Below are 27,887 nucleotides of genomic sequence, written 5' to 3' on the forward strand. Positions count from 1 at the left end.
TTGATGAACGAAAACATGTTCTATCATAGTAGCTCAAAATTGATCAGAAATTACTACTTTGCTTTTTGTTCTTCTTCCTCCTCCTTGTACCCCTATTTTTACTGTACTGTACCCTGCATCTCACAAACTTGTCCTTTGTCTCTGTGATACTGTAATTCTTGTTCTTTGTTGATATGAACCTGCAACCAGTCAAAATCTATTGAGCAGTCAGTAAGTACTGTTACGTAATAAATGAAAAGCACAATGTTCAGGGCCATACAATTCATCCATTGTACAGTATACAGCCTACAATGCACTGTACTACAGTATCAATTCTCAGACCTTCTCCTTCCCACCTTCAACAACCTGTTTGCTCTCTGAACTGGCTTATATTGGTTGTGTCGCATCATTTGAAACAGGTTAAATCAATTTTGAGTGGTTGTGTTAAATCAATGACATATGTTCTCTATTTGTATTTGATTGTTGCCACTTGTGTTTACCAGTATGGATGACATGTGCATTAGAGTGCAGAATGTGTTTTGAGAATGAGAATGTGTTTAGAGTTTTGCTGAAAAGTGAGATCTGAAAGTTGTGTTTTACCATGTGAAATGGTTTAAGGTATTAACAACAGACTGCATAATTAGCTAAATGAGTCCAGGCAACTGAGAACTTTGTTCAGCCAATGGGTTTTAGTGCTTTAGCAATTGAGAAAAACTGTAATATCTCGATCATTAATGAACGATCACAGCTTTAAGATCAAACCTTGGAGCAGAGGCAGAGGCAGAGAAGAGACTCAGTACTTTGGTTCTCTGTGCTGAGGTGATGGTGATGGAGTTTGTAGTTGCTAGTGGGGGTGTTGGGGCTGGGAAGTACTATACCTATAGGGGGGAAATGAGATCAACTAATATAACCAGCAAAATGTGAAGAAGACTACTGCAATCTACATCCCCAAGAAACGGTTTTACCACAGATTATTTTTCTCCGGGTTAAAGCCCACGGTCATCATTGTGATCCTGTAGGATCCCAATCAATTAATGATTAGCAATTCCTGTAATTGGTCCACAAAATTTTCCCGATTACATCTCCACCTCGTCCCATTGTGTTAGGGCTGGAGCCAATGGCCGTTATGACAATGGCAGAAGAGTCAAATAATTGATATTACAATCGTGACACCCTCCCTATCAACCCAACTCTTTATTTTTTAAACTATTTTTTATTATTTAACCTTTATTTAACTAGGAAAGTGTCACGCCCTGGTCGAAGTAATGTATGTTTGTCTTCATTTATTTGGTCAGGCCAGGGTGTGACATGGGTTATTGTGGTGCGTTTTTGTCACAGGGTTTTTGTGGGGTGTCTAGCATAGTCTATGGCTGCCTGATGCGGTTTTCAATCAGAGTCAGGTGATTATCGTTGTCTCTGATTGGGAACCATATTTAGGCAGCCATATTCTTTGAGTATGTCGTGGGTGACTGTTCCTGTCTTTGTACCTGCACCAGCACCAGATAGGGCTGTTTTGGTTTTCATTATTTCATTTAATTATTTTTGTAGTTTCTGCATGTATAGTTTTTTCTTTATTAAAATATATCATGAATCATCATCACGCTGCATTTTGGTCCGATCCTTGTTCCACCTCTTCGTCAGAGGAGGAGATAGAAGAGAGCCATTACAGAAAGTCAATTAAGAACAAATTCTTATTTACAATGACGGCGTACTCTCACCATGGTCATTCTAAATGAAGGTTCCAAACGATGCATTGATTCTAGGTAAATTCACCAAAAGGGGGAATTCATTATTACATTAATTCACCATGCATATCTGGATATTATTTTGGATGATGTATCATGTTGACAATATCACAATATAATTGTTGTGCTAGTTTGCTGTACCTGCACCAAAACTCCAGTATTTTTCCTTCATAGTCACCTTTTAAAATAGGGAGCCATTTGATTTCAGCACTTTTACTTTCCATGACTGATCAAAACTTGTTTTCTCATGGTTCTCTCTTGTCCCTCCGCTGTGGACATATGATGAGCAATATGTTTGGAACATCAAATCACAATAAAATCACAGTATTGAATCGCAATGCATATAACACATATAATCATGTAGTAACCAAAAAAGTATTAAACAAATCAGAACACATTTTATATTTTAGATTCTTCAAACAGCTTTGCACACTCTTGGCATTCTATCAACCAGCTTCACCCGGAATGCTTTTCCAGAACAGTCTTGAAGGAGTTCACACATACAGTATGCTGAGCACTGCTTTTCCTTCACTCTGCAGTCCAACTCACCCCAAACCATTTCAATTGGGTTGAGGTCAGGGGATTGTGTTAGGCAAGGTCATCTGATGCAGCAATCCATCACTCTCCTTCTTGGTCAAACAGTCCTTACACAGCCTGGAGGTGTGTTGGGTCATTGTCCTGTTGAAAAACAAATGATAGTCCCACTAAGCGCAAACCAGATGGATGGCGTATTGCTGTAGAATGCTGTGGTATCCATAATGGTTAAGTGTGCCTTGAATTCTAAATAAATCCCTGACATTGTCACCAGCAAAACACCCCACACATCACACCTCCTCTTCCATGCTTCACGGTGGGAACCACACATGCGGAGATCAACCGTTCACCTACTCTGCGTCTCATATTGACATGGCGGTTGGAACCAAAAGTCTCAAATTTGGACTCATCAGACCAAAGGACAGATTTCCACCGGTGTAATGTCCATTACTTGTGTTTCTTAGCCCAAGCAAATCTCTTCTTATTATTGGTGTCCTTAAGTAGTGATTTCAAATCAAATCAAATGTTATTTGTCACATACACATGGTTAGCAGATGTTAATGCGAGTGTAGTGAAATGCTTGTGCTTCTAGTTCCGACCACGCAGTAATATCTAACAAGTAATCTAGCAATTTCACAACAACTACCTTAAACACACAAGTGTAAGGAATGAATAAGAATATGTATATCTATAAATATATATGGATGAGTGATGGCCAAACAGCACAGGCAAGATGGTATAGAGTACAGTATATACATATGAGATGAGTAGTGTAGGGTATGTAAACATTATATAAAGTGGCATTGTTTAAAGTGACTACATTTATTACGTCCAATGTTTAATTATTAAAGTGGCGAGAGATCAGTATGTTGGCAGCAGCCAGTCAATGTTAGTGATGGCTGTTTAACAGTCTGATGGCCGTGAGATAGAAGCTGTTTTTCAGTCTCTCGGTCCCAGCTTTGATGCACCTGTACTGACCTCCACTTCTGGATCATAGCGAGGTGAACAGGGAGTGGCTCGGGTGGTTGTTGTCCTTGATGATCTTTTTGGCCTTCCTGTGACATCAGGTAGTGTAGGTGTCCTGGAGGGCAGGTAGTTTGCCTCCGGTGATGCGTTGTGCAGACCTCACTACCCTATGGAGAGCCTTACGGTTGAGGGCGGAGCAGTTGCCGTACCAGGTGGTGATACAGCCCAACAGGATGCTCTCGATTGTGCATCTGTAAAAGTTTGTGAGTGTTTTTGGTGACAAGCCAAATTTCTTCAGCCTCCTGAGGTTGAAGAGGTGCTGCTGCGCCTTCTTCACCACGCTGTCTGTGTGAGTGGACCACTTCAGTTTGTCAGTGACGTGTACGCAGAGGAACTTAAAACTTTCCACCTTCTCCACTGCTGTCCCTTCGATGTGGATAAGGGGGGTGTTCCCTCTGCTGTTTCCTGAAGTCCACGATCATCTCCTTTGTTTTGTTGACGTTGAGCGAGAGGTTGTTTTCCTGACACCGTACTCCGAGCGCCCTCATCTCCTCCCTGTAGGCTGTCTGATCGTTGTTGGTAATCAAGCCTACCACTGTAGTGTCATCTGAAAACTCGGAGATTGAGTTGGAGGCGTGCATGGCCACGCAGTCATGGATAAACAGAGAGTACAGGAGAGGGCTGAGCACGCACCCTTGTGGGGCGCCAGTGTTGAGGGTCAGCGAAGTGGAGATGTTGTTTCATTACATTTACATTTACATTTAAGTCATTTAGCAGACGCTCTTATCCAGAGCGACTTACAAATTGGTGCATTCACCTTATGACATCCAGTAGAACAGTCACTTTACAATAGTGCATCTAAATCTTAAAGGGGGGGTGAGAAGGATTACTTATCCTATCCTAGGTATTCCTTAAAGAGGTGGGGTTTCAGGTGTCTCCGGAAGGTGGTGATTGACTCCGCTGTCCTGGCGTCGTGAGGGAGTTTGTTCCACCATTGGGGGGCCAGAGCAGCGAACAGTTTTGACTGGGCTGAGCGGGAACTGTACTTCCTCAGTGGTAGGGAGGCGAGCAGGCCAGAGGTGGATGAGTTCAGATCACACATTTTCTATGGGATTGAGGTCAGGGCATTGTGATGGCCACTCCAATACCTTGACTTTGTTGTCCTTAAGCCATTTTGCCACAACTTTGGAAGTATGCTTGTGGTCATTGTCCATTTGGAAGACCCATTTGCAATCAAGCTTTAACTTGATGTCTTGAGATGTTGTTTCAAAATATCCACATCATTTTCCTGCCTCATGATGCCATCTATTTTGTGAAGTGCACCAGTTTTTCTTGCAGCAAAGCACCCCCACAACATGATGCTGCCACCCCCGTGCTTCACGGTTGGGATGGTGTTCTTTGGCCTGTAAGTGTCCCCCTTTTTCCTCCAAACATAACAATGGTCATTATGGCCAAACAGTTCTATTTTTGTTTCATCAGACCAGAGGAGAAAAAGTATGATCTTTGTCCCCATGTGCAGTTGCAACCGTAGTCTGGCTTTTTTATGGCGGTTTTGGAGCAGTGGCTTCTTCCTTGCTGAGCGGCCTTTCAGGTTATGTCGATATAGGACTTGTTTTACTGTGGTTATAAGTACTTTTGTACCTGTTTCCTCCAGCATCTTCACAAGGTCCTTTGCTGTTGTTCTGGGATTGATTTGCACTTTTCGCACCAAAGTACGTTCATCTCTAGGAGACAGAACGCGCCTCCTTCCTGAGCGGTATGGCGGCTGCGTGGTCTCATGGTGTTTATACTTGCGTACTATTGTTTGTACAGATGAACGTGATACCTTCAGGCGTTTGGAAATTGCTCCCAATGATGAACCAGACTTGTGGAGGTCTATAATTTTCTTTCTGATTTTCTTTCTGGCTGATTTCTCTTGATTTTCCCATGATGTCAAGCAAAGAGGCACTGAGTTTGAAATTAGGCCTTGAAATACATCCACAGGTACACCTCCAATTGACAAAAAAAGTGTCAATTAGCCGATCAGAAGCTTCTAAAGCCATGACATAATTTTCTGGAATTTTCCAAGCTGTTTTTAAAGGCACAGTGAATTTAGTGTATGTAAACTTCTGACCCACTGGAATTGTGATACAGAGAATTATAAGTGAAATAATCTGCCTGTAAACAATTGTTGGAAAAATGACTTGTATCATGCACAAAGTAGATGTCCTAACTGACTTGCCAAAACTATAGATTGTTAACACGAAATTTGTGGAGTGGTTGAAAAACAAGTTTTAATAACTCCAACCTAAGTGTATGTAAACTTCCTACTTCAATTGTATCTTACATTACTCATATCACATGCATGTACTGTATTTTATACCATATATTGCACCTTGCCTATGTCGCTTACCCATCGCTCATCCATTTACTTACATGCACATGTTGTCTCTCACCCCTTTAGATTTGTGTGTATTAGGTAGTTGTTGGGGAATTGTTAGATTACTTGTTAGATATTACTGCACTGTCGGAACTAGAAGCACAAGCATTTCGCTACACTCGCATTAACGTTTTTTTATTTTTTTTATTTCACCTTTATTTAACTAGGTAGGCTAGTTGAGAACAAGTTCTCATTTGCAACTGCGACCTGGCCAAGATAAAGCATAGCAGTGTGAACAGACAACACAGAGTTACACATGGAGTAAACAATTAACAAGTCAATAACACAGTAGAAAAATAAAAAAAATAAAAAAATGAGTCTATATACACTGTGTGCAAAAGGCATGAGGAGGTAGGCATATAATTACAATTTTGCAGATTAACACTGGAGTGATAAATGATCAGATGGTCATGTACAGGTAGAGATATAGGTGTGCAAAAGAGCAGAAAAGTAAATAAATAAAAACAGTATGGGGATGAGGTAGGTAAAAATGGGTGGGCTATTTACCGATAGACTATGTACAGCTGCAGCGATCGGTTAGCTGCTCAGATAGCAGATGTTTGAAGTTGGTGAGGGAGATAAAAGTCTCCAACTTCAGCGATTTTTGCAATTCGTTCCAGTCACAGGCAGCAGAGAACTGGAACGAAAGGCGGCCAAATGAGGTGTTGGCTTTAGGGATGATCAGTGAGATACACCTGCTGGAGCGCGTGCTATGGGTGGGTGTTGCCATCGTGACCAGTGAACTGAGATAAGGCGGAGCTTTACCTAGCATGGACTTGTAGATGACCTGGAGCCAGTGGGTCTGGCGACGAATATGTAGCGAGGGCCAGCCGACTAGAGCATACAGGTCGCAGTGGTGGGTGGTATAAGGTGCTTTAGTGACAAAACGGATGGCATTGTGATAAACGGCATCCAGTTTGCTGAGTAGAGTGTTGGAAGCAATTTTGTAGATGACATCGCCGAAGTCGAGGATCGGTAGGATAGTCAGTTTTACTAGGGTAAGTTTGGCGGCGTGAGTGAAGGAGGCTTTGTTGCGGAATAGAAAGCCGACTCTTGATTAGATTTTCGATTGGAGATGTTTGATATGAGTCTGGAAGGAGAGTTTACAGTCTAGCCAGACACCTAGGTACTTATAGATGTCCATATATTCAAGGTCGGAACCATCCAGGGTGGTGATGCTAGTCGGGCGTGCGGGTGCAGGCAGCGAATGGTTGAAAAGCATGCATTTGGTTTTACTAGCGTTTAAGAGCAGTTGGAGGCCACAGAAGGAGTGCTGTATGGTATTGAAGCTCATTTGGAGGTTAGATAGCACAGTGTCCAAGGATGGGCCGGAAGTATACAGAATGGTGTCGTCTGCGTAGAGGTGGATCAGGGAATCACCCGCAGCAAGAGCAACATCATTGATATATACAGAGAAAAGAGTCGGCCCGAGAATTGAACCCTGTGGCTCCCCAATAGAGACTGCCAGAGGACCGGACGGCATGCCCTCCGATTTGACACACTGAACTCTGTCTGCAAAGTAGTTGGTGAACCAGGCAAGGCAGTCATCAGAAAAACCGAGGCTGAGTCTGCCGATAAGAATATGGTGATTGAACGTCGAAAGCCTTGGTAAGGTCGATGAAGACGGCTGCACAGTACTGTCTTTTATCGATGGCGGTTATGATATCGTTTAGTACCTTGAGCGTGGCTGAGGTGCACCCGTGACCGGCTCGGAAACCAGATTGCACAGCGGAGAAGGTACGGTGGGATTCGAGATGGTCAGTGACCTGTTTGTTGACTTGGGTTTCGAAGACCTTAGATAGGCAGGGCAGGATGGATATAGGTCTGTCCAGGGTGTCCAGGGTGTCTCCCCCTTTTGAAGAGGGGGGAGACTGCGGCAGCTTTCCAATCCTTGGAGATCTCAGACGATATGAAAGAGAGGTTGAACAAGCTGGTGATAGGGGTTGCGACAATGGCGGCGGATAGTTTCAGAAATAGAGGGTCCAGATTGTCAAGCCTAGCTGATTTGTACGGGTCCAGGTTTTGCAGTTCTTTCCGAACATCTGCTATCTGGATTTGGGTAAAGGAGGACCTGGAGAGGCTTGGGCGAGTAACTGCGGGGGGTGGAGCTGTTGGCCAAGGTTGGAGAAGCCAGGCGGAAGGTATGGCCAGCCGTTGAGAAATGCTTGTTGAAATGAACGATTATCGTGGATTTATCGGTGGTGACTGTGTTTCCTATCCTCAGTGCAGTGGGCAGCTGGGAGGAGGTGCTCTTGTTCTCCATGGACTTTACAGTGTCCCAGAACTTTTTGGAGTTGGAGCTACCGGATGCAAAATTCAGCCTGAAGAAGTTGGCCTTAGCTTTCCTGACTGACTGCGTGTATTGGTTCCTGACTTCCCTGAACAGTTGCATATCGCGGGAACTCTTCAATGCTATTGCAGGCCGCCACAGGATGTTTTTGTGCTGGTCGAGGGCAGTCAGGTCTGGAGTGAACCAAGGGCTATATCTGTTCTTAGTTCTGCATTTTTTGAATGGAGAATGCTTATCTAAAATGTTGAGGATGTTACTTTTAAAGAATGACCAGGCATCCTCAACTGACGGGATGAGGTGAATGTCCTTCCAGGATACCCGGGCCAGGTCGATTAGAAAGGCCTGCTCACAGAAGTGTTTTAGGGAGCGTTTGACAGTGATGAGGGGTGGTCGTTTGACTGCGGCTCCGTAGCGGATACAGGCAATGAGGCAGTGATTGCTGAGATCCTGGTTGAAGACAGCGGAGGTGTATTTGGAGGGCCAGTTGGTCAGGATGACGTCTATGAGGGTGCCCTTGTTGACAGATTTAGGGTTGTACCTGGTGGGTTCCAGAACAGGGCTCCGGGCAGCCGAGCGGAAATGGAGGAAAACTCGCCTCCCTGCGGACCTGGCATCCTTTCGCTCCCTCCTCTCTACATTTTCCTCTTCTGTCTCTGCTGCTAAAGCCACTTTCTACCACTCTAAATTCCAAGCATCTGCCTCTAACCCTAGGAAGCTCTTTGCCACCTTCTCCTCCCTCCTGAATGCTCCTCCCCCTCCCCCCCCTCCTCCCTCTCTGCAGATGACTTCGTCAACCATTTTGAAAAGAAGGTCGACGACATCCGATCCTCGTTTGCTAAGTCAAACGACACCGCTGGTTCTGCTCACACTGCCCTACCCTGTGCTCTGACCTCTTTCTCCCCTCTCTCTCCAGACGAAATCTCGCGTCTTGTGACGCCCGGCCGCCCAACAACCTGCCCGCTTGACCCTATCCCCTCCTCTCTTCTCCAGACCATTTCCGGAGACCTTCTCCCTTACCTCACCTCGCTCATCAACTCATCCCTGACCGCTGGCTACGTCCCTTCCGTCTTCAAGAGAGCGAGAGTTGCACCCCTTCTGAAAAAACCTACACTCGATCCCTCCGATGTCAACAACTACAGACCAGTATCCCTTCTTTCTTTTCTCTCCAAAACTCTTGAACGTGCCGTCCTTGGCCAGCTCTCCCGCTATCTCTCTCAGAATGACCTTCTTGATCCAAATCAGTCAGGTTTCAAGACTAGTCATTCAACTGAGACTGCTCTTCTCTGTATCACGGAGGCGCTCCGCACCGCTAAAGCTAACTCTCTCTCCTCTGCTCTCATCCTTCTAGACCTATCGGCTGCCTTCGATACTGTGAACCATCAGATCCTCCTCTCCACCCTCTCCGAGTTGGGCATCTCCGGCGCGGCCCACGCTTGGATTGCGTCCTACCTGACAGGTCGCTCCTACCAGGTGGCGTGGCGAGAATCTGTCTCCTCACCACGCGCTCTCACCACTGGTGTCCCCCAGGGCTCTGTTCTAGGCCCTCTCCTATTCTCGCTATACACCAAGTCACTTGGCTCTGTCATAACCTCACATGGTCTCTCCTATCATTGCTATGCAGACGACACACAATTAATCTTCTCCTTTCCCCCTTCTGATGACCAGGTGGCGAATCGCATCTCTGCATGTCTGGCAGACATATCAGTGTGGATGACGGATCACCACCTCAAGCTGAACCTCAGCAAGAAGGAGCTGCTCTTCCTCCCGGGGAAGGACTGCCCGTTCCATGATCTCGCCATCACGGTTGACAACTCCATTGTGTCCACCTCCCAGAGCGCTAAGAACCTTGGCGTGATCCTGGACAACACCCTGTCGTTCTCAACTAACATCAAGGCGGTGGCCCGTTCCTGTAGGTTCATGCTCTACAACATCCGCAGAGTACGACCCTGCCTCACACAGGAAGCGGCGCAGGTCCTAATCCAGGCACTTGTCATCTCCCGTCTGGATTACTGCAACTCGCTGTTGGCTGGGCTCCTGCGTGTGCCATTAAACCCCTACAACTCATCCAGAACGCCGCAGCCCGTCTGGTGTTCAACCTTCCCAAGTTCTCTCACGTCACCCCGCTCCTCCGCTCTCTCCACTGGCTTCCAGTTGAAGCTCGCATCCGCTACAAGACCATGGTGCTTGCCTACGGAGCTGTGAGGGGAACGGCACCTCAGTACCTCCAGGCTCTGATCAGGCCCTACACCCAAACAAGGGCACTGCGTTCATCCACCTCTGGCCTACTCGCCTCCCTACCACTGAGGAAGTACAGTTCCCGCTCAGCCCAGTCAAAACTGTTCGCTGCTCTGGCCCCCCAATGGTGGAACAAACTCCCTCACGACGCCAGGACAGCGGAGTCAATCACCACCTTCCGGAGACACCTGAAACCCCACCTCTTTAAGGAATACCTAGGATAGGATAAGTAATCCTTCTCACCCCCCCCCTCCCTTTTAAGATTTAGATGCACTATTGTAAAGTGACTGTTCCACTGGATGTCATAAGGTGATTGCACCAATTTGTAAGTCGCTCTGGATAAGAGCGTCTGCTAAATGACTTAAATGTAAATGTAAATGTATGATTTGTGTGAGATTGTGGGCATCTAGCTTAGATTGTAGGACTGCCAGTTTAGGTCACCTAACAGAACAAACTCTGAAGCTAGATGGGGGGCGATCAATTCAAAAATGGTGTCCGGGGCACAGCTGGGAGCTGAGGGGGGTCGGTAGCAGGCGGCAACAGTGAGAGACTTATTTCTGGAGAGAGTAATTTTTCAAATTAGTAGTTCAAACTGTTTGGGTATGGACCTGGAATTTATGACATTACTTTGCAGGCTCTCTCTGCAGTAGACTGCAACTCCTCCCCCTTTGGCAGTTCTATCTTGACGGAAAATGTTATAGTTGGGTATGGAAATCTCAGAATTTTTGGTGGCCTTCCTGAGCCAGGATTCAGACACGGCAAGGACATCAGGGTTAGCAGAGTGTGCTAAAGCAGTGAGTAAAACAAACTTAGGGAGTAGGCTTCTGATGTTGACATGCATGAAACCAAGGCTTTTTCGATCACAGAAGTCAACAAATTAGGGTGCCTGGGGACATGCAGGGCCTGGGTTTACCTCCACATCACCCGCGGAACAGAGGAGGAGTAGTATGAGGGTGCGGCTAAAGGCTATCAAAACTGGTCGCCTAGAGCGTTGGGGACAAAGAATAAAAGGAGCAGATTTCTGGGCATGGTAGAATATATTCAGGGCATAATGCGCAGACAGGGGTAGGGTACAGCGGAGGTAAGCCCAGGCACTGGGTGATGATAAGAGAGGTTGTATCTCTGGACATGCTGGTTGTAATGGGTGAGGTCACCGCATGTGTGGGAGGTGGGACAAAGGAGGTATCAGGGGTATGAAGAGTGGACTAGGGGCTCCATTGTAAACTAAAACAATGATAACTAACCTGAACAACAGTATACAAGGCATATTGACATTTGAGACATCTGCTAACCATGTCTATGTGACAAATAAAATGTGATTTGATTTGAAGGCATTCCATCAAGGCAGGGAGAGACTGGCCAAACCCACCAGCTACTGGGCTCAAATCTAGACATTTAACCAAGAAATTAAGGAGTCCATTTGTGTGAGTGAAAAAACAGGGGTATTCATATATACAAACACACAGAGGTGTAACAGTTTTGCTTCTGTCCCTCTCCTCACCCTTACCTGGGCTCAAACCAGGGACCCTCTGAACACATCAACAACTGTCTCCCACAAAGCATCGTTACCTATCGCTCCACAAAAGCAGAGCAAGGGAAACAACTACTTCAAGATCTCAGAATGAGTGACATCACCAATTGAAACTCTATTAGTTGCACAAAGCTAAGTAGCTAACCATTTCACACCGGTTACTCTCACCCCCCTTTGACCTCCTCCTTTCCGCAGCAACGGAATCAATGTAACAGTGTTGCTTCCGTCCCTCTCCTCACCCCTACCTGGGTTCGAACCCTCTGAACACATTAACAACTGTCTCCCACTAAGCATCGCTACCTATCGCTCCACAAAAGCAGGACAAGGGAAGCAACTACTTCAAGGTCTCAGAGTGAGTGATGTCACCGATTATAACACTATTAGCGTGCACCGCTAACTAGCTAGCCATTTCACACCGGTTACACAGGCATACACATTCACACATATCACGAGTCCTCAAACTTTCCCATTTAACCCATATCTTCTTTCCACACTTGAACATGCTAAATCCACACGATTAAACATTTTGCCCCCTCCGGTTCACTCTGAGCTGTTCATCCACGTAAGCCACATTCCAAGAGGCCAATCTGTGTGTGTGTGTGTGTGTGTGTGTGTGTGTGTGTGTGTGTGTGTTGCATGATGTATGATGTCTGAATTGTATGATCTAAAGCCTAGGACCGAGGCTGGCTTTATAAGATCCTGTGGAGTGTAGCTGTTAATTATCGGCAGCCAGGGCCTGTGGACTTATCCTTTCCTCTCCAGTCCCTTTGAGTTGAGGGCTGACGGCGTCTCGACACTCAGGGAGCCAGCATTGTGTGTGCGTACCTGGTAGGGCATGTAAAGTGTGCAAACGGCGCAGTGCAGCGTCATCATGGCTGTATTGGCATTGTACTGTCTCTCCGCCCTGATACTTCCTGTACTAAACAGGAAGAGGAGAGGCTTAGCCCACAGCTTCGCCTCCTGCTCCTCTGCCTCCGTCATAGACACCCCCGAAGGTTCTGGGTAGAGCATTTAAAGGACCTGAATAGTCAAAATTGTGTTTTTCTGCAGTGTTAATGAGTCTCCAGAACTTTAGCTCATGTAGCAGACAAAACCTACTTTATGAGGTAGTACAAACCAATGGCAGGGATAGACATATGGGTATACAGACAAGTTTTATTTGGGTCCCAGCCCATCTGGGGATGAAGGGGAATGATGCAGCTGATGTACTGGCTGAACAAGCACTTAGTAGTGGGGATGTGGATGTTGTAGTTTCAATGAGCAAGGCAGAGTCAAAAAGCATGATATGGACAGTCATGGTGCAGAGATGGCAGGAGCAGTGGAATCGAGATACTAAAGGCAGGCATTTACTTCAAGTGCAGGGAAAAGTCAAGGAGGGGAGGACAGAACGAAGCGAAGGAAGAGAGGAGGCTATTTTACAATATTAAGGGTTAACATCTGCTAACCATGTGTATGTGACAAATAACATTTGATTTGACTTTAAGTGACTTTAAGTCACAGACAGTGTCACCAGCAAAGCACCCCCACACCATAACACCATCTCGTCCATGCTTTACGGTGGGAAATGCACATGCAGAGATCATCCGTTCACCTACACTGGGACTCACAAAGACACCAGCTGCGCCCTGGACACCATATGTGAATTAATCGCCCCCCATCTCTCTTCAGAGTTCATACTGTTAGGTGACCTAAAGTGGGACATGATTAACACCCCGGCCGTCCTACAATCTAAGATAGATTCCCTCAATCTCACACAAATTATCAATGAACCTACCAGGTACAACCCTAAATCCGTAACCATGGGCACCCTCTTAGATATCATCCTGACCAACTTGCCCTCTAAATACACCTCTGCTGTCTTCAACCAGGATCTCAGTGATCACTGCCTCATTGCCTGCGTGGGTAATGGGTCTGCGGTCAAACGACCACCCCTCATCACTGTCAAACGCTACCTAAAACACTTCAGCGAGCACTTCTTCGACCTGACCCGGGTATCCTGGAAGGATATTGACCTCATTCCGCCAGTAGAGGATGCCTGGTTGCTCTTTAAATGTGCTTTCCTCTCCATCTTAAATAAGCATGCCCCATTCAAAAAATGTAGAACTAAGAACAGAGCCCTTGGTTCACCCCAGACTTGACTGCCCTTGACCAGCACAAAAACATCCTGTGGCATTCTGCATTAGCACCGAATAGCCTCCGCGATATGCAACTTTTCAGGGAAGTCAGGAAGCAATATACTCAGTCAGTTAGGAAAGCTAAGGCTAGCTTTTTCAAACAGAAATGTACTTCCTGTAGCACTAATTCCAAACAGTTTTGGGACACTGTAAAGTCCATGGAGAACAAGAGAACCTCCTCCCGGCTGCCCACTGCACTGAGGATAGGAAACACTGTCACCACCGATAAATCCACGATAATCGTTCATTTCAATAAGCATTTCTCTACGACTGGCCATGCTTTCCACCTGGCTACCCCAACCCCGGCCAACAGCTCTGCACCCCCCGCAGCAACTGGGCCAAGCCCCCCCACCCCTCACTTCTCCTTCACCCAAATCCAGACAGCTGATGTTCTGGAAGAGCTGCAAAATCTGGATCCCGGCAAATCAGCAGGGCTAGACAATCTGGACCCTCTCTTTCTATAATGATCTGCCGCAATTGTTGCAATCCCTATTACTAGCCTTTTCAACCTCTCTGTCATATCGTCTGAGATCCCCAAAGATTGGAAAGCTGCCATGGTCATCCCCCTCTTCAAAGGGGGACACTCTAGACCCAAACTGTTATAGACCTATATCCATCCTGCCCTGCCTTTCTAAAATCTTCGAAGGCCAAGTGAACAAACAGATCAACGACCATTTCGAATCCCACCGTACCTTCTCCACTATGCAATCTGGTTTCCGAGCTGGTCATGGGTGCACCTCAGCCACGCTCAAGGTCCTAAAGGATATAATAATTGCCATCGATAAAAAATAACACTGTGCAGCTGTATTCATCAACCTGGCCAAGGCTTTCGACTCTGTCAATCACCGCATTCTCAATAGCCTTGGCTTCTCAAATGACTGCCTCGCCTGGTTCACCAACTACTTCTCAGACAGAGTTCAGTGTGTCAAATCGGAGGGCCTGTTGTCCGGACCTCTGGCAGTCTCTATGGGGGTGCCACAGGGTTCAATTCTCGGGCTGACTCTTTTCTCTGTATATATCAATGATGTCACTCTTGCTGCTGGTGATTCTCTGATCGACCTCTATGCAGACGACACCATTCTGTATACATCTGGCCCTTCTTTGGACACTGTGCTAACAAACCTCCAAACGAGCTTCAACGCCATACAACACTCCTTCCGTGGCCTCCAACTGCTCTTAAATGCTAGTAAAACTAAATGCATGCTCTTCAACCGATTGCTGCCCGCAACCTCCCACCCGACTAGCATCACTACTCTGGACGGTTCTGACTTAGAATATGTGGACAACTACAAATACCTAGGTGTCTGGCTGCAGCTGTACACAACCCATCTGTAAATAACCATCCAACCAACTACCTACCTCATCCCTATATTTGTTTTGTTTTTCTGCTCTTTTGCACACCGGTATTTCTACTTGCACATCCTCATCTGCATGTCTATCACTCCCGTGTTTAATTGCTAAATTGTAATTACTTCACCACCATTGACCTATTCATTGCCTTACCTCCTTATTTCATTTGCACACACTGTATACAGATCATTCTATTGTGTTATTGACTGTATGTTCGATTATTCCATGTGTAATTCTGTGTTGTTGTTTTTGTCGCACTGCTTTGCTTTATCTTGTCCAGGCTGCAGTTGTAAATGAGAACTTGTTCTCAACTGGCCTACCTGGTTAAATAAAGGTGAAATAAAAAAATATATAAAAAAACCCAAGGTGTCATCTCCATGATCAAGCATGTTCGGCTAAATGCTGAATGCTTGCTGGTTGACAACACCCCATGTGGATAAGACCGTTCCTGGAGCATTTTAGTTCATTATCATTGGCTCCTGTCTACTGATCTAGGACCAAGTTAAGGAAACTCAACTGTTGAACAGGAGGATGATGCTTTTAGTAACATTAGTTAACTGTTTAGCGTTGTGGGTCCTACTGATTATCCAAAACAACTTCAACTACCCCAAACAGCTATCACTGCAGTTACTGTCACTGTATCACTACCCAAAACAGCTATTACTGTAGTTCCTGTATCACTACCTAAAACAGCTAGCACTGTAGTTTTTAGTTGTTTGTGATAGTAGTTTTGTGTAGTTTGTGGCAGTAGTTTTGTGTAGTTTGTGGTAGCTTTTTTGTGTAGTTTGTGGTAGCTGTTTTATGTAGTTTGTGGTAGTTGTTTTGTGTAGTTTGTTGTAGCTGTTTTGTGTAGTTTGTTGTAGCTGTTTTTGGTAGTTTGAGGCTGTCTTCGGTAGTTTCAGGGTTGTTTTGGGTAGTTTGTGTTAGTGGTTTTGAGTACTTGTTTTCTTTGTGTAAGAGAAGGGGAGAGAGGGGGATGGAAACGAGTTAGAGAGTGAGTGAATTACTGACAGCAAAATAGAAAAATAGTGAGGGAGCGAATGAGTGTGAAAGAGTGTGCATAGTTTCAATAAATAAAAGACAAGACAAGCGCAGTTGATTTGAGGGTGGTATTTTTCTATGATAATGTCGCCATCCAGTGGCCATATCCAGTACCACAGATAGTGTAACAAGTTAGATTCAGATTCAGTGTTTAATATCAAATCAAAGTTTGTCACGTGCGCTGAATACAAGAGGTGTAGACCTTACAGTGAAATGCTTACTTACAGGCTCTAACCAATAGTGCAAAAAAGGTATTAGGTGAACAATAGGAAAGTTAAGAAGTAAAACAACAGTAAAAAGACGGGCTATATACAGTAGCGAGGCTATAAAAGTTGCCAGGCTACATACAGACACCGGTTAGTCAGGCTTATTGAGGTAGTATGTACATGTAGGTGTGGTTAAAGTGATTATGCATATATGATGAACAGAGAGTAGCATAAGTGTAAAAAGAGGGGTTGACGGGTGGTGGGACACAATGCAGATAGCCAAAGTGCGAGAGCACTGGTTGGTCAGCCCAAATGAGGTAGTATGTATATGAATATATAGTTAAAGTGACTACGCATATATGACAGACAGAGAGTAGCAGTAGCATAAGAAGAGTGGTTGGGGGGAGCACACAATGCAAATAGTCTGGGTAGCCATTTGATCACCTGTTCAGGAGTCTTATGGCTTGGGGGTAAAAACTGTTGAGAAGCCTTTTTGTCCTAGACTTGGCACCATGCGGTAGAAGAGAGAACAGTCTATGACTGGGGTGGCTGGGGTCTTTGACAATTTTTAGGTCCTTCCTCTGACACCGCCTGGTGTAGAGGTCCTGGATGGCAGGCAGCTTAGCCCCAGTGATGTACTGGGTTGTACGCACTGCCCTCTGTAGTGCCTTGCGGTCGGAGGCCGAGCAATTGCCGTATCAGCCAGTGATGCAAACAGTTAGGATGCTCTCGATGTTGCTGCTGTAGAACCGTTTGAGGATCTCAGGACCAATGCCAAATATTTTTAGTTTCCTGAGGGGGAATAGGCTTTGTCGTGCCCTCTTAACAGCTGCCTTGGTGTGTTTGGACCATTCTAGTTTGTTGTTGATGTGGACACGAAGGAACATGAAGCTCTGAACCTGCTCCATCACCCCGTCGATGAGAATGGGGGCGTGCTCGGTCCTCCTTTTCCTGTAGTCCACAATCATCTCCTTAGTCTTGGTTACGTTGAGGGATGGTTGTTATTCTGGCACCACCTGGCTAGGTCTCTGACCTCCTCCCTATAGGCGGTCTCGTCGTTGATCAGGCCTACCACTGTTGTCGTCTGCAAACTTAATGGTGTTGGAGTCGTGCCTGGCCATGCAGTCGTGGGTGAACAGGGAGTACAGAAGGGGACTGAGCACGCACTCCTGGGGAGCTCCAGTGTTGAGGATCAGCGTGGCACATGTGTTGCTACCTACCATCAACACCTAGGGGCAGGCCATCAGGAAGTCCAGGATCCAGTTGCAGAGGGAGGCGTTTATTACCACGATCCTTACCTTAGTGATGAGCTTTGAGGGTACTATGGTGTAGTCAATGAATAGCATTCTCACATAAGTGTTCCTTTTGTCCAGGTGGGAAAGGGCAGTGTGGAGTGCAATAGAGATCACATCATCTGTGGATCTGTTTGGGCGGTATGCAACGTGGTGGGTCTAGGGTTTCTGGGATAATGGTGTTGTGAGCTATTACCAACCTTTCAAAGCACTTCACGGCTACGGACGCGAGTGCTACGGGTCTGTAGTCATTTAGGCAGGTTGCCTTTGTGTTCTTGGGCACAGGGACTATGGTGGTCTGCTTGAAACATGTTGGTATTAGACTCAATCAGGACATGTTGAAAATGTCAGTGAAGACACCTGCCAGTTGGTCAGCACATGCCCGGAGCACACGTCCTGGTAATCCACCTGGCCCCGCAGCCTTGTGTATGTTGACCTGTTTAAAAGGTCTTACTCACGTCGGCTAACGAGAGCGTGATCACAGTCGTCTGGAACAGCTGATGCTCTCATGCATGCCTTAGTGTTGCTTGCCTCAAAGCGAGCATAGAAGAATTTAGCTCGTCTGGTAGGCTCTTGTCACTGGGCAGCTCGCGGCTGTGCTTCCCTTTGTAGTCTGTAAATAGTTTGCAAGTCCTGCCACATAAGACGAGCGTCGGAGCCGGTGTAGTATGATTCAATCTTAGCCCTGTATTGACGCTTTGCCTGTTTCATGGTTCGTCACAGGGCATAGCAGGATTTCTTGTAAGCTTCCGGGTTAGAGTCCCACAACATGAAAGCGGCAGCTCTACCCTTTAGCTCAGTGCGAATGTTGCCTGTAATCCATGGATTCTGGTTGGAGTATGTATGTACAGTCATTGTGGGGACGACATCCTCAATGCACTTATTGATAAAGCCAGTGGCTGATGTGGTGTATTCGTCAATGTCATCGGAAAAATCCCGGAACATGTTCCAGTCTGCAATAGCAAAACAGTCCTGTAGTTTAGTATCTGCCTCATCTGACCACTTTTTATAGACCGAGTCACTGGTGCTTCCTGCTTTAATCTTTGCTTGTAAGCAGGAATCAGGAGGATAGAGTTATGGCCAGACTTACCAAATGGAGGTGTGTACAAAGCTCTTCCTCGCGTCTCTGTGTGTGGAGTCAATCACCACCTTCCGGAGACACCTGAAACCCCACCTCTTTAAGGAATACCTAGGATAGGATAAGTGATCCTTCTCACCCCCCTAAAAGATTTATATGCACTATTGTAAAGTGGCTGTTCCACTGGATGTCATAAGGTGAACGCACCAATTTGTAAGTCGCTCTGGATAAGAGCGTCTGCTAAATGACTTAAATGTAATGTTAAATGAGTATAGGTGATCTAGATTTTTTCCCCCTCTGGTTGTTGATAGAAATTTGGTAGAACTGATAGTCACATGTACAGGGTTGCAGGTGTGATGGCAGGGTACAGTGAAAAACTTAGGCTTTGAGCTCCAACATGCAGGACTAAATTTAATAAAATAATGAAAATAGTAATAAAAAAAAAATCTACCAAAATAGGACTATATAAACATCATAACTGTGGCAGTGATAAATAACTAAATGTCCATTGGGGTGGAGGCATAGTAATAACTGTTGAGGGGGTAGAGGGAGAATGACCACAGGAGGGGCAGCATGACCATTGAGGATGTCTGGGGACAAAGTGAAATTTAAACAATAAATTGTAATAATATACATAGTAACTGCAACAGTGATGACTGTCATTGAGAGGGGGGTAGAGAAAGTCCATAGGGAGACAGGGGAGCTAACTGACTAGTGGTGGCTATTCAGCAGCCTGATGCTCTGAGGGTAGAAACTATTAGCCAGTCCCGTTTTTGCCATGATGCTCCTGTGAAGCCCGTGTCTGAGTGATTCAAGTGTGGAGAACAGGGCGTGCCTGGGGTCCCTGATGATCCACTTGGAGTTGTAGGTGTCCTGTTGGGCAGGCAGTGTGCACCCAATGGTGTGTTCAGCTGCAAGTATAGCAGCTGAAGAGTTATAAATTGTGTTCAAGCGCAGCTCCCTTGAAAAAGAGGCCTTAGTCTCAATGGGACTCCCTGCTAAAATAAAAATACAGTTACCAAATAATTTACAATGTAAAAGGTTTATAAAAAATAAAACAAAGACGCATTCAAGTTTACATTTATTTTTTTCATAAAAAAGTTGTTTGGAAGCTGAGACCCCTTTATACCCTACCTGCTATTCTAAGCAACCGGGAAGAAAAAGATGGATAATCGATAATATACCTCATATACAGAAATGCATAGTCGTCTAGCAAACACCTCCAGTAACTGCCTACTCCAATGAGGTTAATTTCATCAACTGGGGTGCGATCAAATTTAACGTTTCCTCCGTTGCGTGACAGTTTAAACTGAATGACACGCTTCCCCAAAACGGTGTGTACCGTTCTTCAAAAGTCTTTGAGGTGTGTTTGCTCTCATTTGGTGGGTGTGGCATGATCAATATGGGTGTGACCATTTAAAATCGTAAAACTCATGCAGCACACACCATTTACAATCTCCCTCTGGGCCATCATAATCACACTGTTCTTCAACTGGCCGTTTAGTGGAGTACAGTTTTCGTTTAAATAAATGATTTGATGGAGAAAACGTAACACCATTCTTTCGTACTGAACGCACCCCTGGTTTGCACCAATGAGGTTTGATTCATGAGTAGTTTTCCACCAATGAGATTTGTTCCATTACAACTTTTCACCAATCAACAGTCTCAGCATAAGTGCAAAGTTAGAAGCACCACTGACACATCGGGGCTGCATTTCACATGTTACCCTTTGTCACCAGAAGGATGTGTCAGAGCGTGACCAAACTCCACAGTATTCCCTTCACACACTGCCTCTGATCTAAAGTCAGTTTTGCTCTCTAGCCTGTCCAAACGTGACGAGAGGGCAGAGAACGCAGGACAAGACTCCCTGTCTCAGTGTACCTCCAGAGTGGTGGACCTGCTTTGTGAGTAAGACAGAGAAAGAGAGCCTGTACACAGTATGCATACTCCTCATTCCGTAAGAGCTACAAACAGGAGTCCCAGTGCAGAGTGAGGTCCGAGCTGTCCAGGAAGTCCGCAGAGAACACACTGGGGGGCGTGTGGGGGCCCAGAGGGGCGAGACTCGTCCTCACACCTCCACCACCCATAGAGATGTCCAGCCAGTCCATGCTGTCCAGGGCTGGGTCCCCAAAGTCGAGCCCTGCCGGGTGGGTGGAGAAGCCCAGGTCGCTAGTGTCCATGTCCACCGGGGAGGGGGGATGGTCCAGGATGCTGGGGGTGCTCAGCATTTGGCTGTGGAGGTCATCAATCAAAGTCAGACCGTCATCAGGCTCCACCCCCAGGAGGGGCGTGCCCGTGGTGCTCTCTAGGAAGTCCTCCAGACGACCACTTCCTGTGCAGGGTGATGGCGAGGGCTGCTGGGAAGGCACATCGGGCAGGGAGGGCTCCAGGGGGGTGGTGGACGGCGAGATGTGGAGAGGGGACGAGGGAGGGCTGGAGGGGTCGGAGTGGTTTTGGGCCAGGGAATGGTCTGGGTTGGCTCGGAATCCAGAGATTTCTGGTTGGGGATGAAAAAATAAAAAGCATTAATATCGGGCACTTGATCAAAACAAATGGGTTTGCTTATGTACTGGCAGTGAGACATGAAGATATACAGTACCAGTCAAAAGTTTGAACACCTACTCATTCAAGGGTTTTTCTTTAGTTGTACTATTTTCTACATTGTAGAAAAATAGCGAAGACATCAAAACCATGAAATAACACCTATGGAATCATGTAGTAAACAAGAATGTTTTAAACAAATTAATAGATTTTATATTCTTCAAATAGCCACCCTTTGCCTTGATGACAGCTTTGCACACTCTTGGCATTTTCTCAACCAGCTTCACCTGGAATGCTTTTCCAACAGCCTTGAAGGAGTTCCCACATATACTGAGCACTTGTTGGCTGCTGTTCCTTCTCTGCGGTCCAACTCATCCCCAACCATCTCAATTGGGTTGAGGTCGGTTGATTGTGGAGGCCAGGTCATCTGATGCAGCACTCCCTCACTCTCCTTCTATGTCAAATAGCCTTTACACAGCCTGGAGGTGTGTTGGGTTATTGTCCTGTTGGGAAAAAAATGATAGTCCCACTAAGCCCAAACCAGATGGGATGGCGTATTGCTGCAGAATGCTGTAGTAGCCATGCTGGTTAAGTGTGCCTTGAATTCTAAATAATTCAGACAGTGTCACCAGCAAAGCACCCCTACACCATCACACCACCTCCTTCCTCCATGCTTCACGGTGGGAACCACGCGTGTGGAGATCATCCGTTCACCTACTCTGCGTCTGACAAAGACATGGCGGTTGGAACAACAACAAAAAAATGGCTAATTTGGACCAAAGGACAGATTTCAACCGATCGAATGTCCATTGCTCGTGTTTCTTGGCCCAATCAAGTCTCTTCTTCTTATTGGTGTCCTTTAGTATTGGTTTCTTGGCAGCAATTAGACCATGAAGGCCTGATTCACACAGTCTCCTCTGAACAGTTGATGTTGAGATGTGTCTGTTACCTTAACTCTCTGAAGCATTTGTTTGGGCTGCAGTTTCTAAGGCTGGTAACTAATGAACTTATCCTCTGCAAATCAAATCAAATTTTATTTGTCACATACACATGGTTAGCAGATGTTAATGCGAGTGTAGCGAAATGCTTGTGCTTCTAGTTCCGACAATGCAGTGATAACCAACAAGTAATCTAACTAACAATTCCAAAACTACTGTCTTATACACAGTGTAAGGGGATAAAGAACATGTACATAAGGATATATGAATGAGTGATGGTACAGAGCAGCATACAGTAGATGGTATCGAGTACAGTATATACATATGAGATGAGTATGTAGACAAAGTAAACAAAGTGGCATAGTTAAAGTGGCTAGTGATACATGTATTACATAAGGATGCAGTCGATGATGTAGAGTACAGTATATACGTATGCATATGAGATGAATAATGTAGGGTAAGTAACATTATATAAGGTAGCATTGTTTAAAGTGGCTAGTGATATATTTACATCATTTCCCATCAATTCCCATTATTAAAGTGGCTGGAGTTGGGTCAGTGTCAATGACAGTGTGTTGGCAGCAGCCACTCAATGTTAGTGGTGGCTGTTTAACAGTCTGATGGCCTTGAGATAGAAGCTGTTTTTCAGTCTCTCGGTCCCAGCTTTGATGCACCTGTACTGACCTCGCCTTCTGGATGATAGCGGGGTGAACAGGCAGTGGTTCGGGTGGTTGATGTCCTTGATGATCTTTATGGCCTTCCTGTAACATCGGGTGGTGTAGGTGTCCTGGAGGGCAGGTAGTTTGCCCCCGGTGATGCGTTGTGCAGACCTCACTACCCTCTGGAGAGCCTTACGGTTGAGGGCGGAGCAGTTGCCGTACCAGGCGGTGATACAGCCCGCCAGGATGTTCTCGATTGTGCATCTGTAGAAGTGTGTGAGTGCTTTTGGTGACAAGCCAAATTTCTTCAGCCTCCTGAGGTTGAAGAGGCGCTGCTGCGCCTTCTTCACGACGCTGTCAGTGTGAGTGGACCATTTCAGTTTGTCTGTGATGTGTATGCCGAGGAACTTAAAACTTGCTACCCTCTCCACTACTGTTCCATCGATGTGGATAGGGGGGTGTTCCCTCTGCTGTTTCCTGAAGTCCACAATCATTTCCTTAGTTTTGTTGACGTTGAGTGTGAGGTTATTTTCCTGACACCACACTCCGAGGGCCCTCACCTCCTCCCTGTAGGCCGTCTCGTCGTTGTTGGTAATCAAGCCTACCACTGTTGTGTCGTCCGCAAACTTGATGATTGAGTTGGAGGCGTGCGTGGCCACGCAGTCGTGGGTGAACAGGGAGTACAGGAGAGGGCTCAGAACGCACCCTTGTGGGGCCCCCGTGTTGAGGATCAGCGGGGAGGAGATGTTGTTGCCTACCCTCACCACCTGGGGGCGGCCCGTCAGGAAGTCCAGTACCCAGTTGCACAGGGCGGGGTCGAGACCCAGGGTCTCGAGCTTGATGACGAGCTTGGAGGGTACTATGGTGTTGAATGCCGAGCTGTAGTCGATGAACAGCATTCTCACATAGGTATTCCTCTTGTCCAGGTGGGTTAGGGCAGTGTGCAGTGAGGTTGAGATTGCATCGTCTGTGGACCTATTCGGGCGGTAAGCAAATTGGAGTGGGTCTAGGGTGTCAGTTAGGGTGGAGGTGATATAGTCCTTGACTAGTCTCTCAAAGCACTTCATGATGACGGAAGTGAGTGCTACGGGGCGGTAGTCGTTTAGCTCAGTTACCTTAGCTTTCTTGGGAACAGGAACAATGGTGGCCCTCTTGAAGCATGTGGGAACAGCAGACTGGTATAGGGATTGATTGACTATGTCCGTAAACACACCGGCCAGCTGGTCTGCGCATGCTCTGAGGGCGCGGCTGGGGATGCCGTCTGGGCCTGCAGCCTTGCGGGGGTTAACACGTTTAAATGTCTTACTCACCTCGGCTGCAGTGAAGGAGAGACCGCATGTTTTCGTTGCAGGCCGTGTCAGTGGCACTGTATTGTCCTCAAAGCGGGCAAAAAAGTTATTTAGTCTGCCTGGGAGCAAGACATCCTGGTCCGTGACTGGGCTGGGTTTCTTCTTGTAGTCCGTGATTGACTGTAGACCCTGCCACATGCCTCTTGTGTCTGAGCCATTGAATTGAGATTCCACTTTGTCTCTGTACTGACACTTAGCTTGTTTAATAGCCTTGCGGAGGGAATAGCTGCATTGTTTATATTCGGACATGTTACCAGACACCTTGCCCTGATTAAAAGCAGTGGTTCGCGCTTTCAGTTTCACGCGAATGCTGCCATCAATCCACGATTTCTGGTTAGGGAATGTTTTTATCGTTGCTATGGGAACGACATCTTCGACGCACGTTCTAATGAACTCGCACACCGAATCAGCGTATTCGTCAATATTTTTATCTGACGCAATACGAAACATGTCCACGTGATGGAAGCAGTCTTGGAGTGTGGAGTCAGCTTGGTCTGACCAGCGTTGGACAGACCTCAGCGTGGGAGCCTCTTGTTTTAGTTTCTGCCTGTAGGCAGGGATCAGCAAAATGGAGTCGTGGTCAGCTTTTCCGAAAGGGGGGCGGGGCAGGGCCTTATATGCGTTGCGGAAGTTAGAGTAACAATGATCCAAGGTTTTACCACCCCTGGTTGCGCAATCGATATGCTGATAAAATTTAGGGAGTCTTGTTTTCAGATTAGCCAATCTGCAGAAGAGGTAACTATGGGTCTTCCTTTCCTGAGGTGGTCCTCATGATAGCCAGTATCATCAAAGTGCTTGATGGTTTTTACGACTGCACTTGAAGAAACGTTCAAACTACGTGACATTTTCCAGATTGACTGACCTTCATGTCTTAAAGTAATGATAGACTGTAATTTCTCTTTGCTTATTTGAGTTGTTCTTGTCATAATATGGACTTGGTCTTCTACCAAATAGGGCTTCTGTATACCACCACAACCTTGTCACAACACAACTGCTTGGCTCAAACGCATTAAGAATGCACACCTGTTAAATTGAAATGCATTCCAAGTGACTACCTCATGAAGTTGGTTGAGAGAATGCCAAGAGTGTGCAAAGCTGTCATCAAGTCAAAGGGTCTCAAATATTTGAAAAATATATTTTGATTTGTTAAAAAATGTTTTGGTTACTACATGATTCCATGTGTCATTTCATAGTTTTGATGTCTTCACTATTATTCTACAATGTAGAAAATAGTGAAAAATTCAGAAAAACCCTTGAATGAGTAGGTGTGTCCAAGTAGGTGTGTTTTACTGGTGCTGTATATGTGAGTGTTATGTTGTGTGTACTGCTATGTTCTCTTACCGCCACTCTTCAAGAGGATGTCAAACAGATCGTCCATCTGCTGACTGCTCAGCCCGTTCTCCTAGGAGAAGAGGATATATATTTTGAACAGTTTACAGTACTCATGATTGTTTAAACAAAATCGTCAAACATGTACAGTACTATAAAATTACCAAAATACTTTGAGCAAATTTGAGACGAAACCGATGCATACAGATGGACAGAGAAAACGAGAGAAGAGAAAAGAGGATGTAAAAGAAGACATGAATAAACATGAGCAGAGGGAGTTGGGCAGAGGGAGATGGGAGGAGTGAAGGACATACTTTAGGTCGTTGAGTGAAGGAGAAAGAGGTCTGTTCAGGAGAGGGAGGGATGAACAAAGTGTGCCAGTCAAAAGTCGGACACACTTCTCTCTGAAATGGTGGAAGCAGAGAATAAAGAAAGGATGAGGGAAGGGGAAAGGAAATAGGCAACAGAGAAAGAATAAAAACATGGAGACGAATGAAAAATCAAATATGAGATGACGTTGACATGCCATGAATGATCATTGCAGAATATATCTTACCTTGAGAGAGGGGGGAGAGGTGCTTTGGCTTTCAGACAAATTGGACACCTCGCCAAAGAAAGGATGGAGATTGGGCGGGGCGGAGACAGATTGAGTGGGCTCTGGCACCCCATTGGTTATGCCATTTGTTTCCAGATGTAGACCTGCCTTCTGTTACAGAACGAGGGGTATGAGGAAGAGGAAATTAAATAAGGCCAGTCTTGATTTTTGTTATCATTTTAAGAAGCTGTTAACACGGCCCCTCATTCATATTGAGTATTTCCCTACGCACCCCTAGTCCCTTTAGTTAGAATGCCTGACAGCTCCTCAGTCACCCCTTTTCTATCCAATCAGAGACTTTCTCTTTAGCCTGCTAATTGTAAATCCCGCCTCGTCAGTGAGTTGCGTTGAAGACGGGCAGTTTGTGAGTTCGCCACAGAAGCAACAAGACAACAAGTTGCACCATGTTTAACGTTATTTGTGCTCACATCTAATAGTGAGTAATATGTGATGTTTTATCACACTGTATTCTGCTCGCAATGCATTTACTCTATGCAGTTTGTTGTATTGTACAGCCTGCTTATAACTTAAGAGTTGTATTATGTGGCAAAATTAGAGTTGTATTAAGGTATTAGTATTGTATATTGTATGGTAATATACAGTATATCACAAAAGTGAGTACACCCCTCACATTTTTGTAAACATTTGAGTATATATTTTCATGTGACAACACTGAAGAAATGACACTTTGCTATAATGTAAAGTGGTGAGTGTACAGCTTGTATAACAATGTAAATTTGCTGTCCCCTCAAAATAACTCAACACAGCCATTAATGTCTAAACCGCTGGCAACAAAAGTAAGTACACCTTTAAGTGAACAGGTGTACTCACTTTTGTGATATACTGTATATCTTAGATTATATTGTATGCATATTTCATATTTCATCTGTCTATAGCCATACATAACCTATGATAGTACACAATAATATGTAAAAGGGGTATCTTTGGGCTCCCGAGTGGCACAGCGGTCTAAGGCACTGCATCTCAGTGCTAGAACCAGTGCTACAACCGGCAGTGATTAGGAGTCCCATAGGGCGGCGTACAATTGGCCCAGCGTCATCCGGGTTTGGCCGTCATGGTAAATAAGAATTTGTTCTTAACTGACTTGCCTAGTTAAATAAAAGGTTAAAAATATATATTTTTTTCTACCTTGTAGAACCACTACCTACAATTACCCATTAAAGAACCCTAAAGATCTCCAGTGTGTTGGTTGACAAGTCAGTGTGACAAGTGTGTGACAAGTCAGTCAAGACAGCACCCATACAGCATCCAACCCAGCAAACTACTTTAGTCCTCAGAGGGACAGGTTTACCCCCTATCCTTTTTTACAGACAGTGTCTGCTAATATTGTGTGTGTGTGTGTGTGTGTGTGTGTGTGTGTGTGTGTGTGTGTGTGTGTGTGTGTGTGTGTGTGTGTGTGTGTGTGTGTGTGTGTAATACAACCTTGTTTCTGTCACAATGTTTTGTCATTTTAATACCTTTTTGATAGACTGGTTGACAGGGCCTGGTTGTAACTGTTGTTTTGATTGGGTATCAGAGCTCAGTATCTCAGCTGGCAATTGGCTGGGGAGCTTACTTGGAGTTGACTGCAATCGCTAGAGTAAAAAGGGCAACGTTACTGCACTGTGATACCATC

General features: G+C 45.6%; 1 protein-coding gene across 8 annotated transcripts in view; it reads right to left on the reverse strand.

The window, feature by feature from the left end:
• Window positions 1–19,231: 19,231 nt before the first annotated feature.
• The window catches only part of LOC118397063 (myocardin-related transcription factor A-like), a 64,350-nt gene continuing 55,694 nt past the window's right edge, over window positions 19,232–27,887 (reverse strand). For 7 of the 8 annotated variants that reach the window (XM_035791517.2, XM_035791484.2, XM_035791507.1 and 4 more), the window contains 5 exons: window positions 27,730–27,846; window positions 26,213–26,362; window positions 25,971–26,060; window positions 25,669–25,729; window positions 19,232–21,337 (listed from right to left, as the gene is read on the reverse strand). In XM_035791517.2, the coding sequence (XP_035647410.1) occupies window positions 20,805–21,337; window positions 25,669–25,729; window positions 25,971–26,060; window positions 26,213–26,362; window positions 27,730–27,846 (951 nt within the window). In that variant the 3' untranslated portion in view covers window positions 19,232–20,804. The remainder of the gene's footprint in view (window positions 21,338–25,668; window positions 25,730–25,970; window positions 26,061–26,212; window positions 26,363–27,729; window positions 27,847–27,887) is intronic. The other variant, XM_035791527.2, reaches the window with a different exon arrangement.

Source organism: Oncorhynchus keta, chromosome 2 (assembly GCF_023373465.1).
Source record: "Oncorhynchus keta strain PuntledgeMale-10-30-2019 chromosome 2, Oket_V2, whole genome shotgun sequence".
NCBI classification, from domain to species: Eukaryota; Metazoa; Chordata; class Actinopteri; order Salmoniformes; family Salmonidae; genus Oncorhynchus; species Oncorhynchus keta.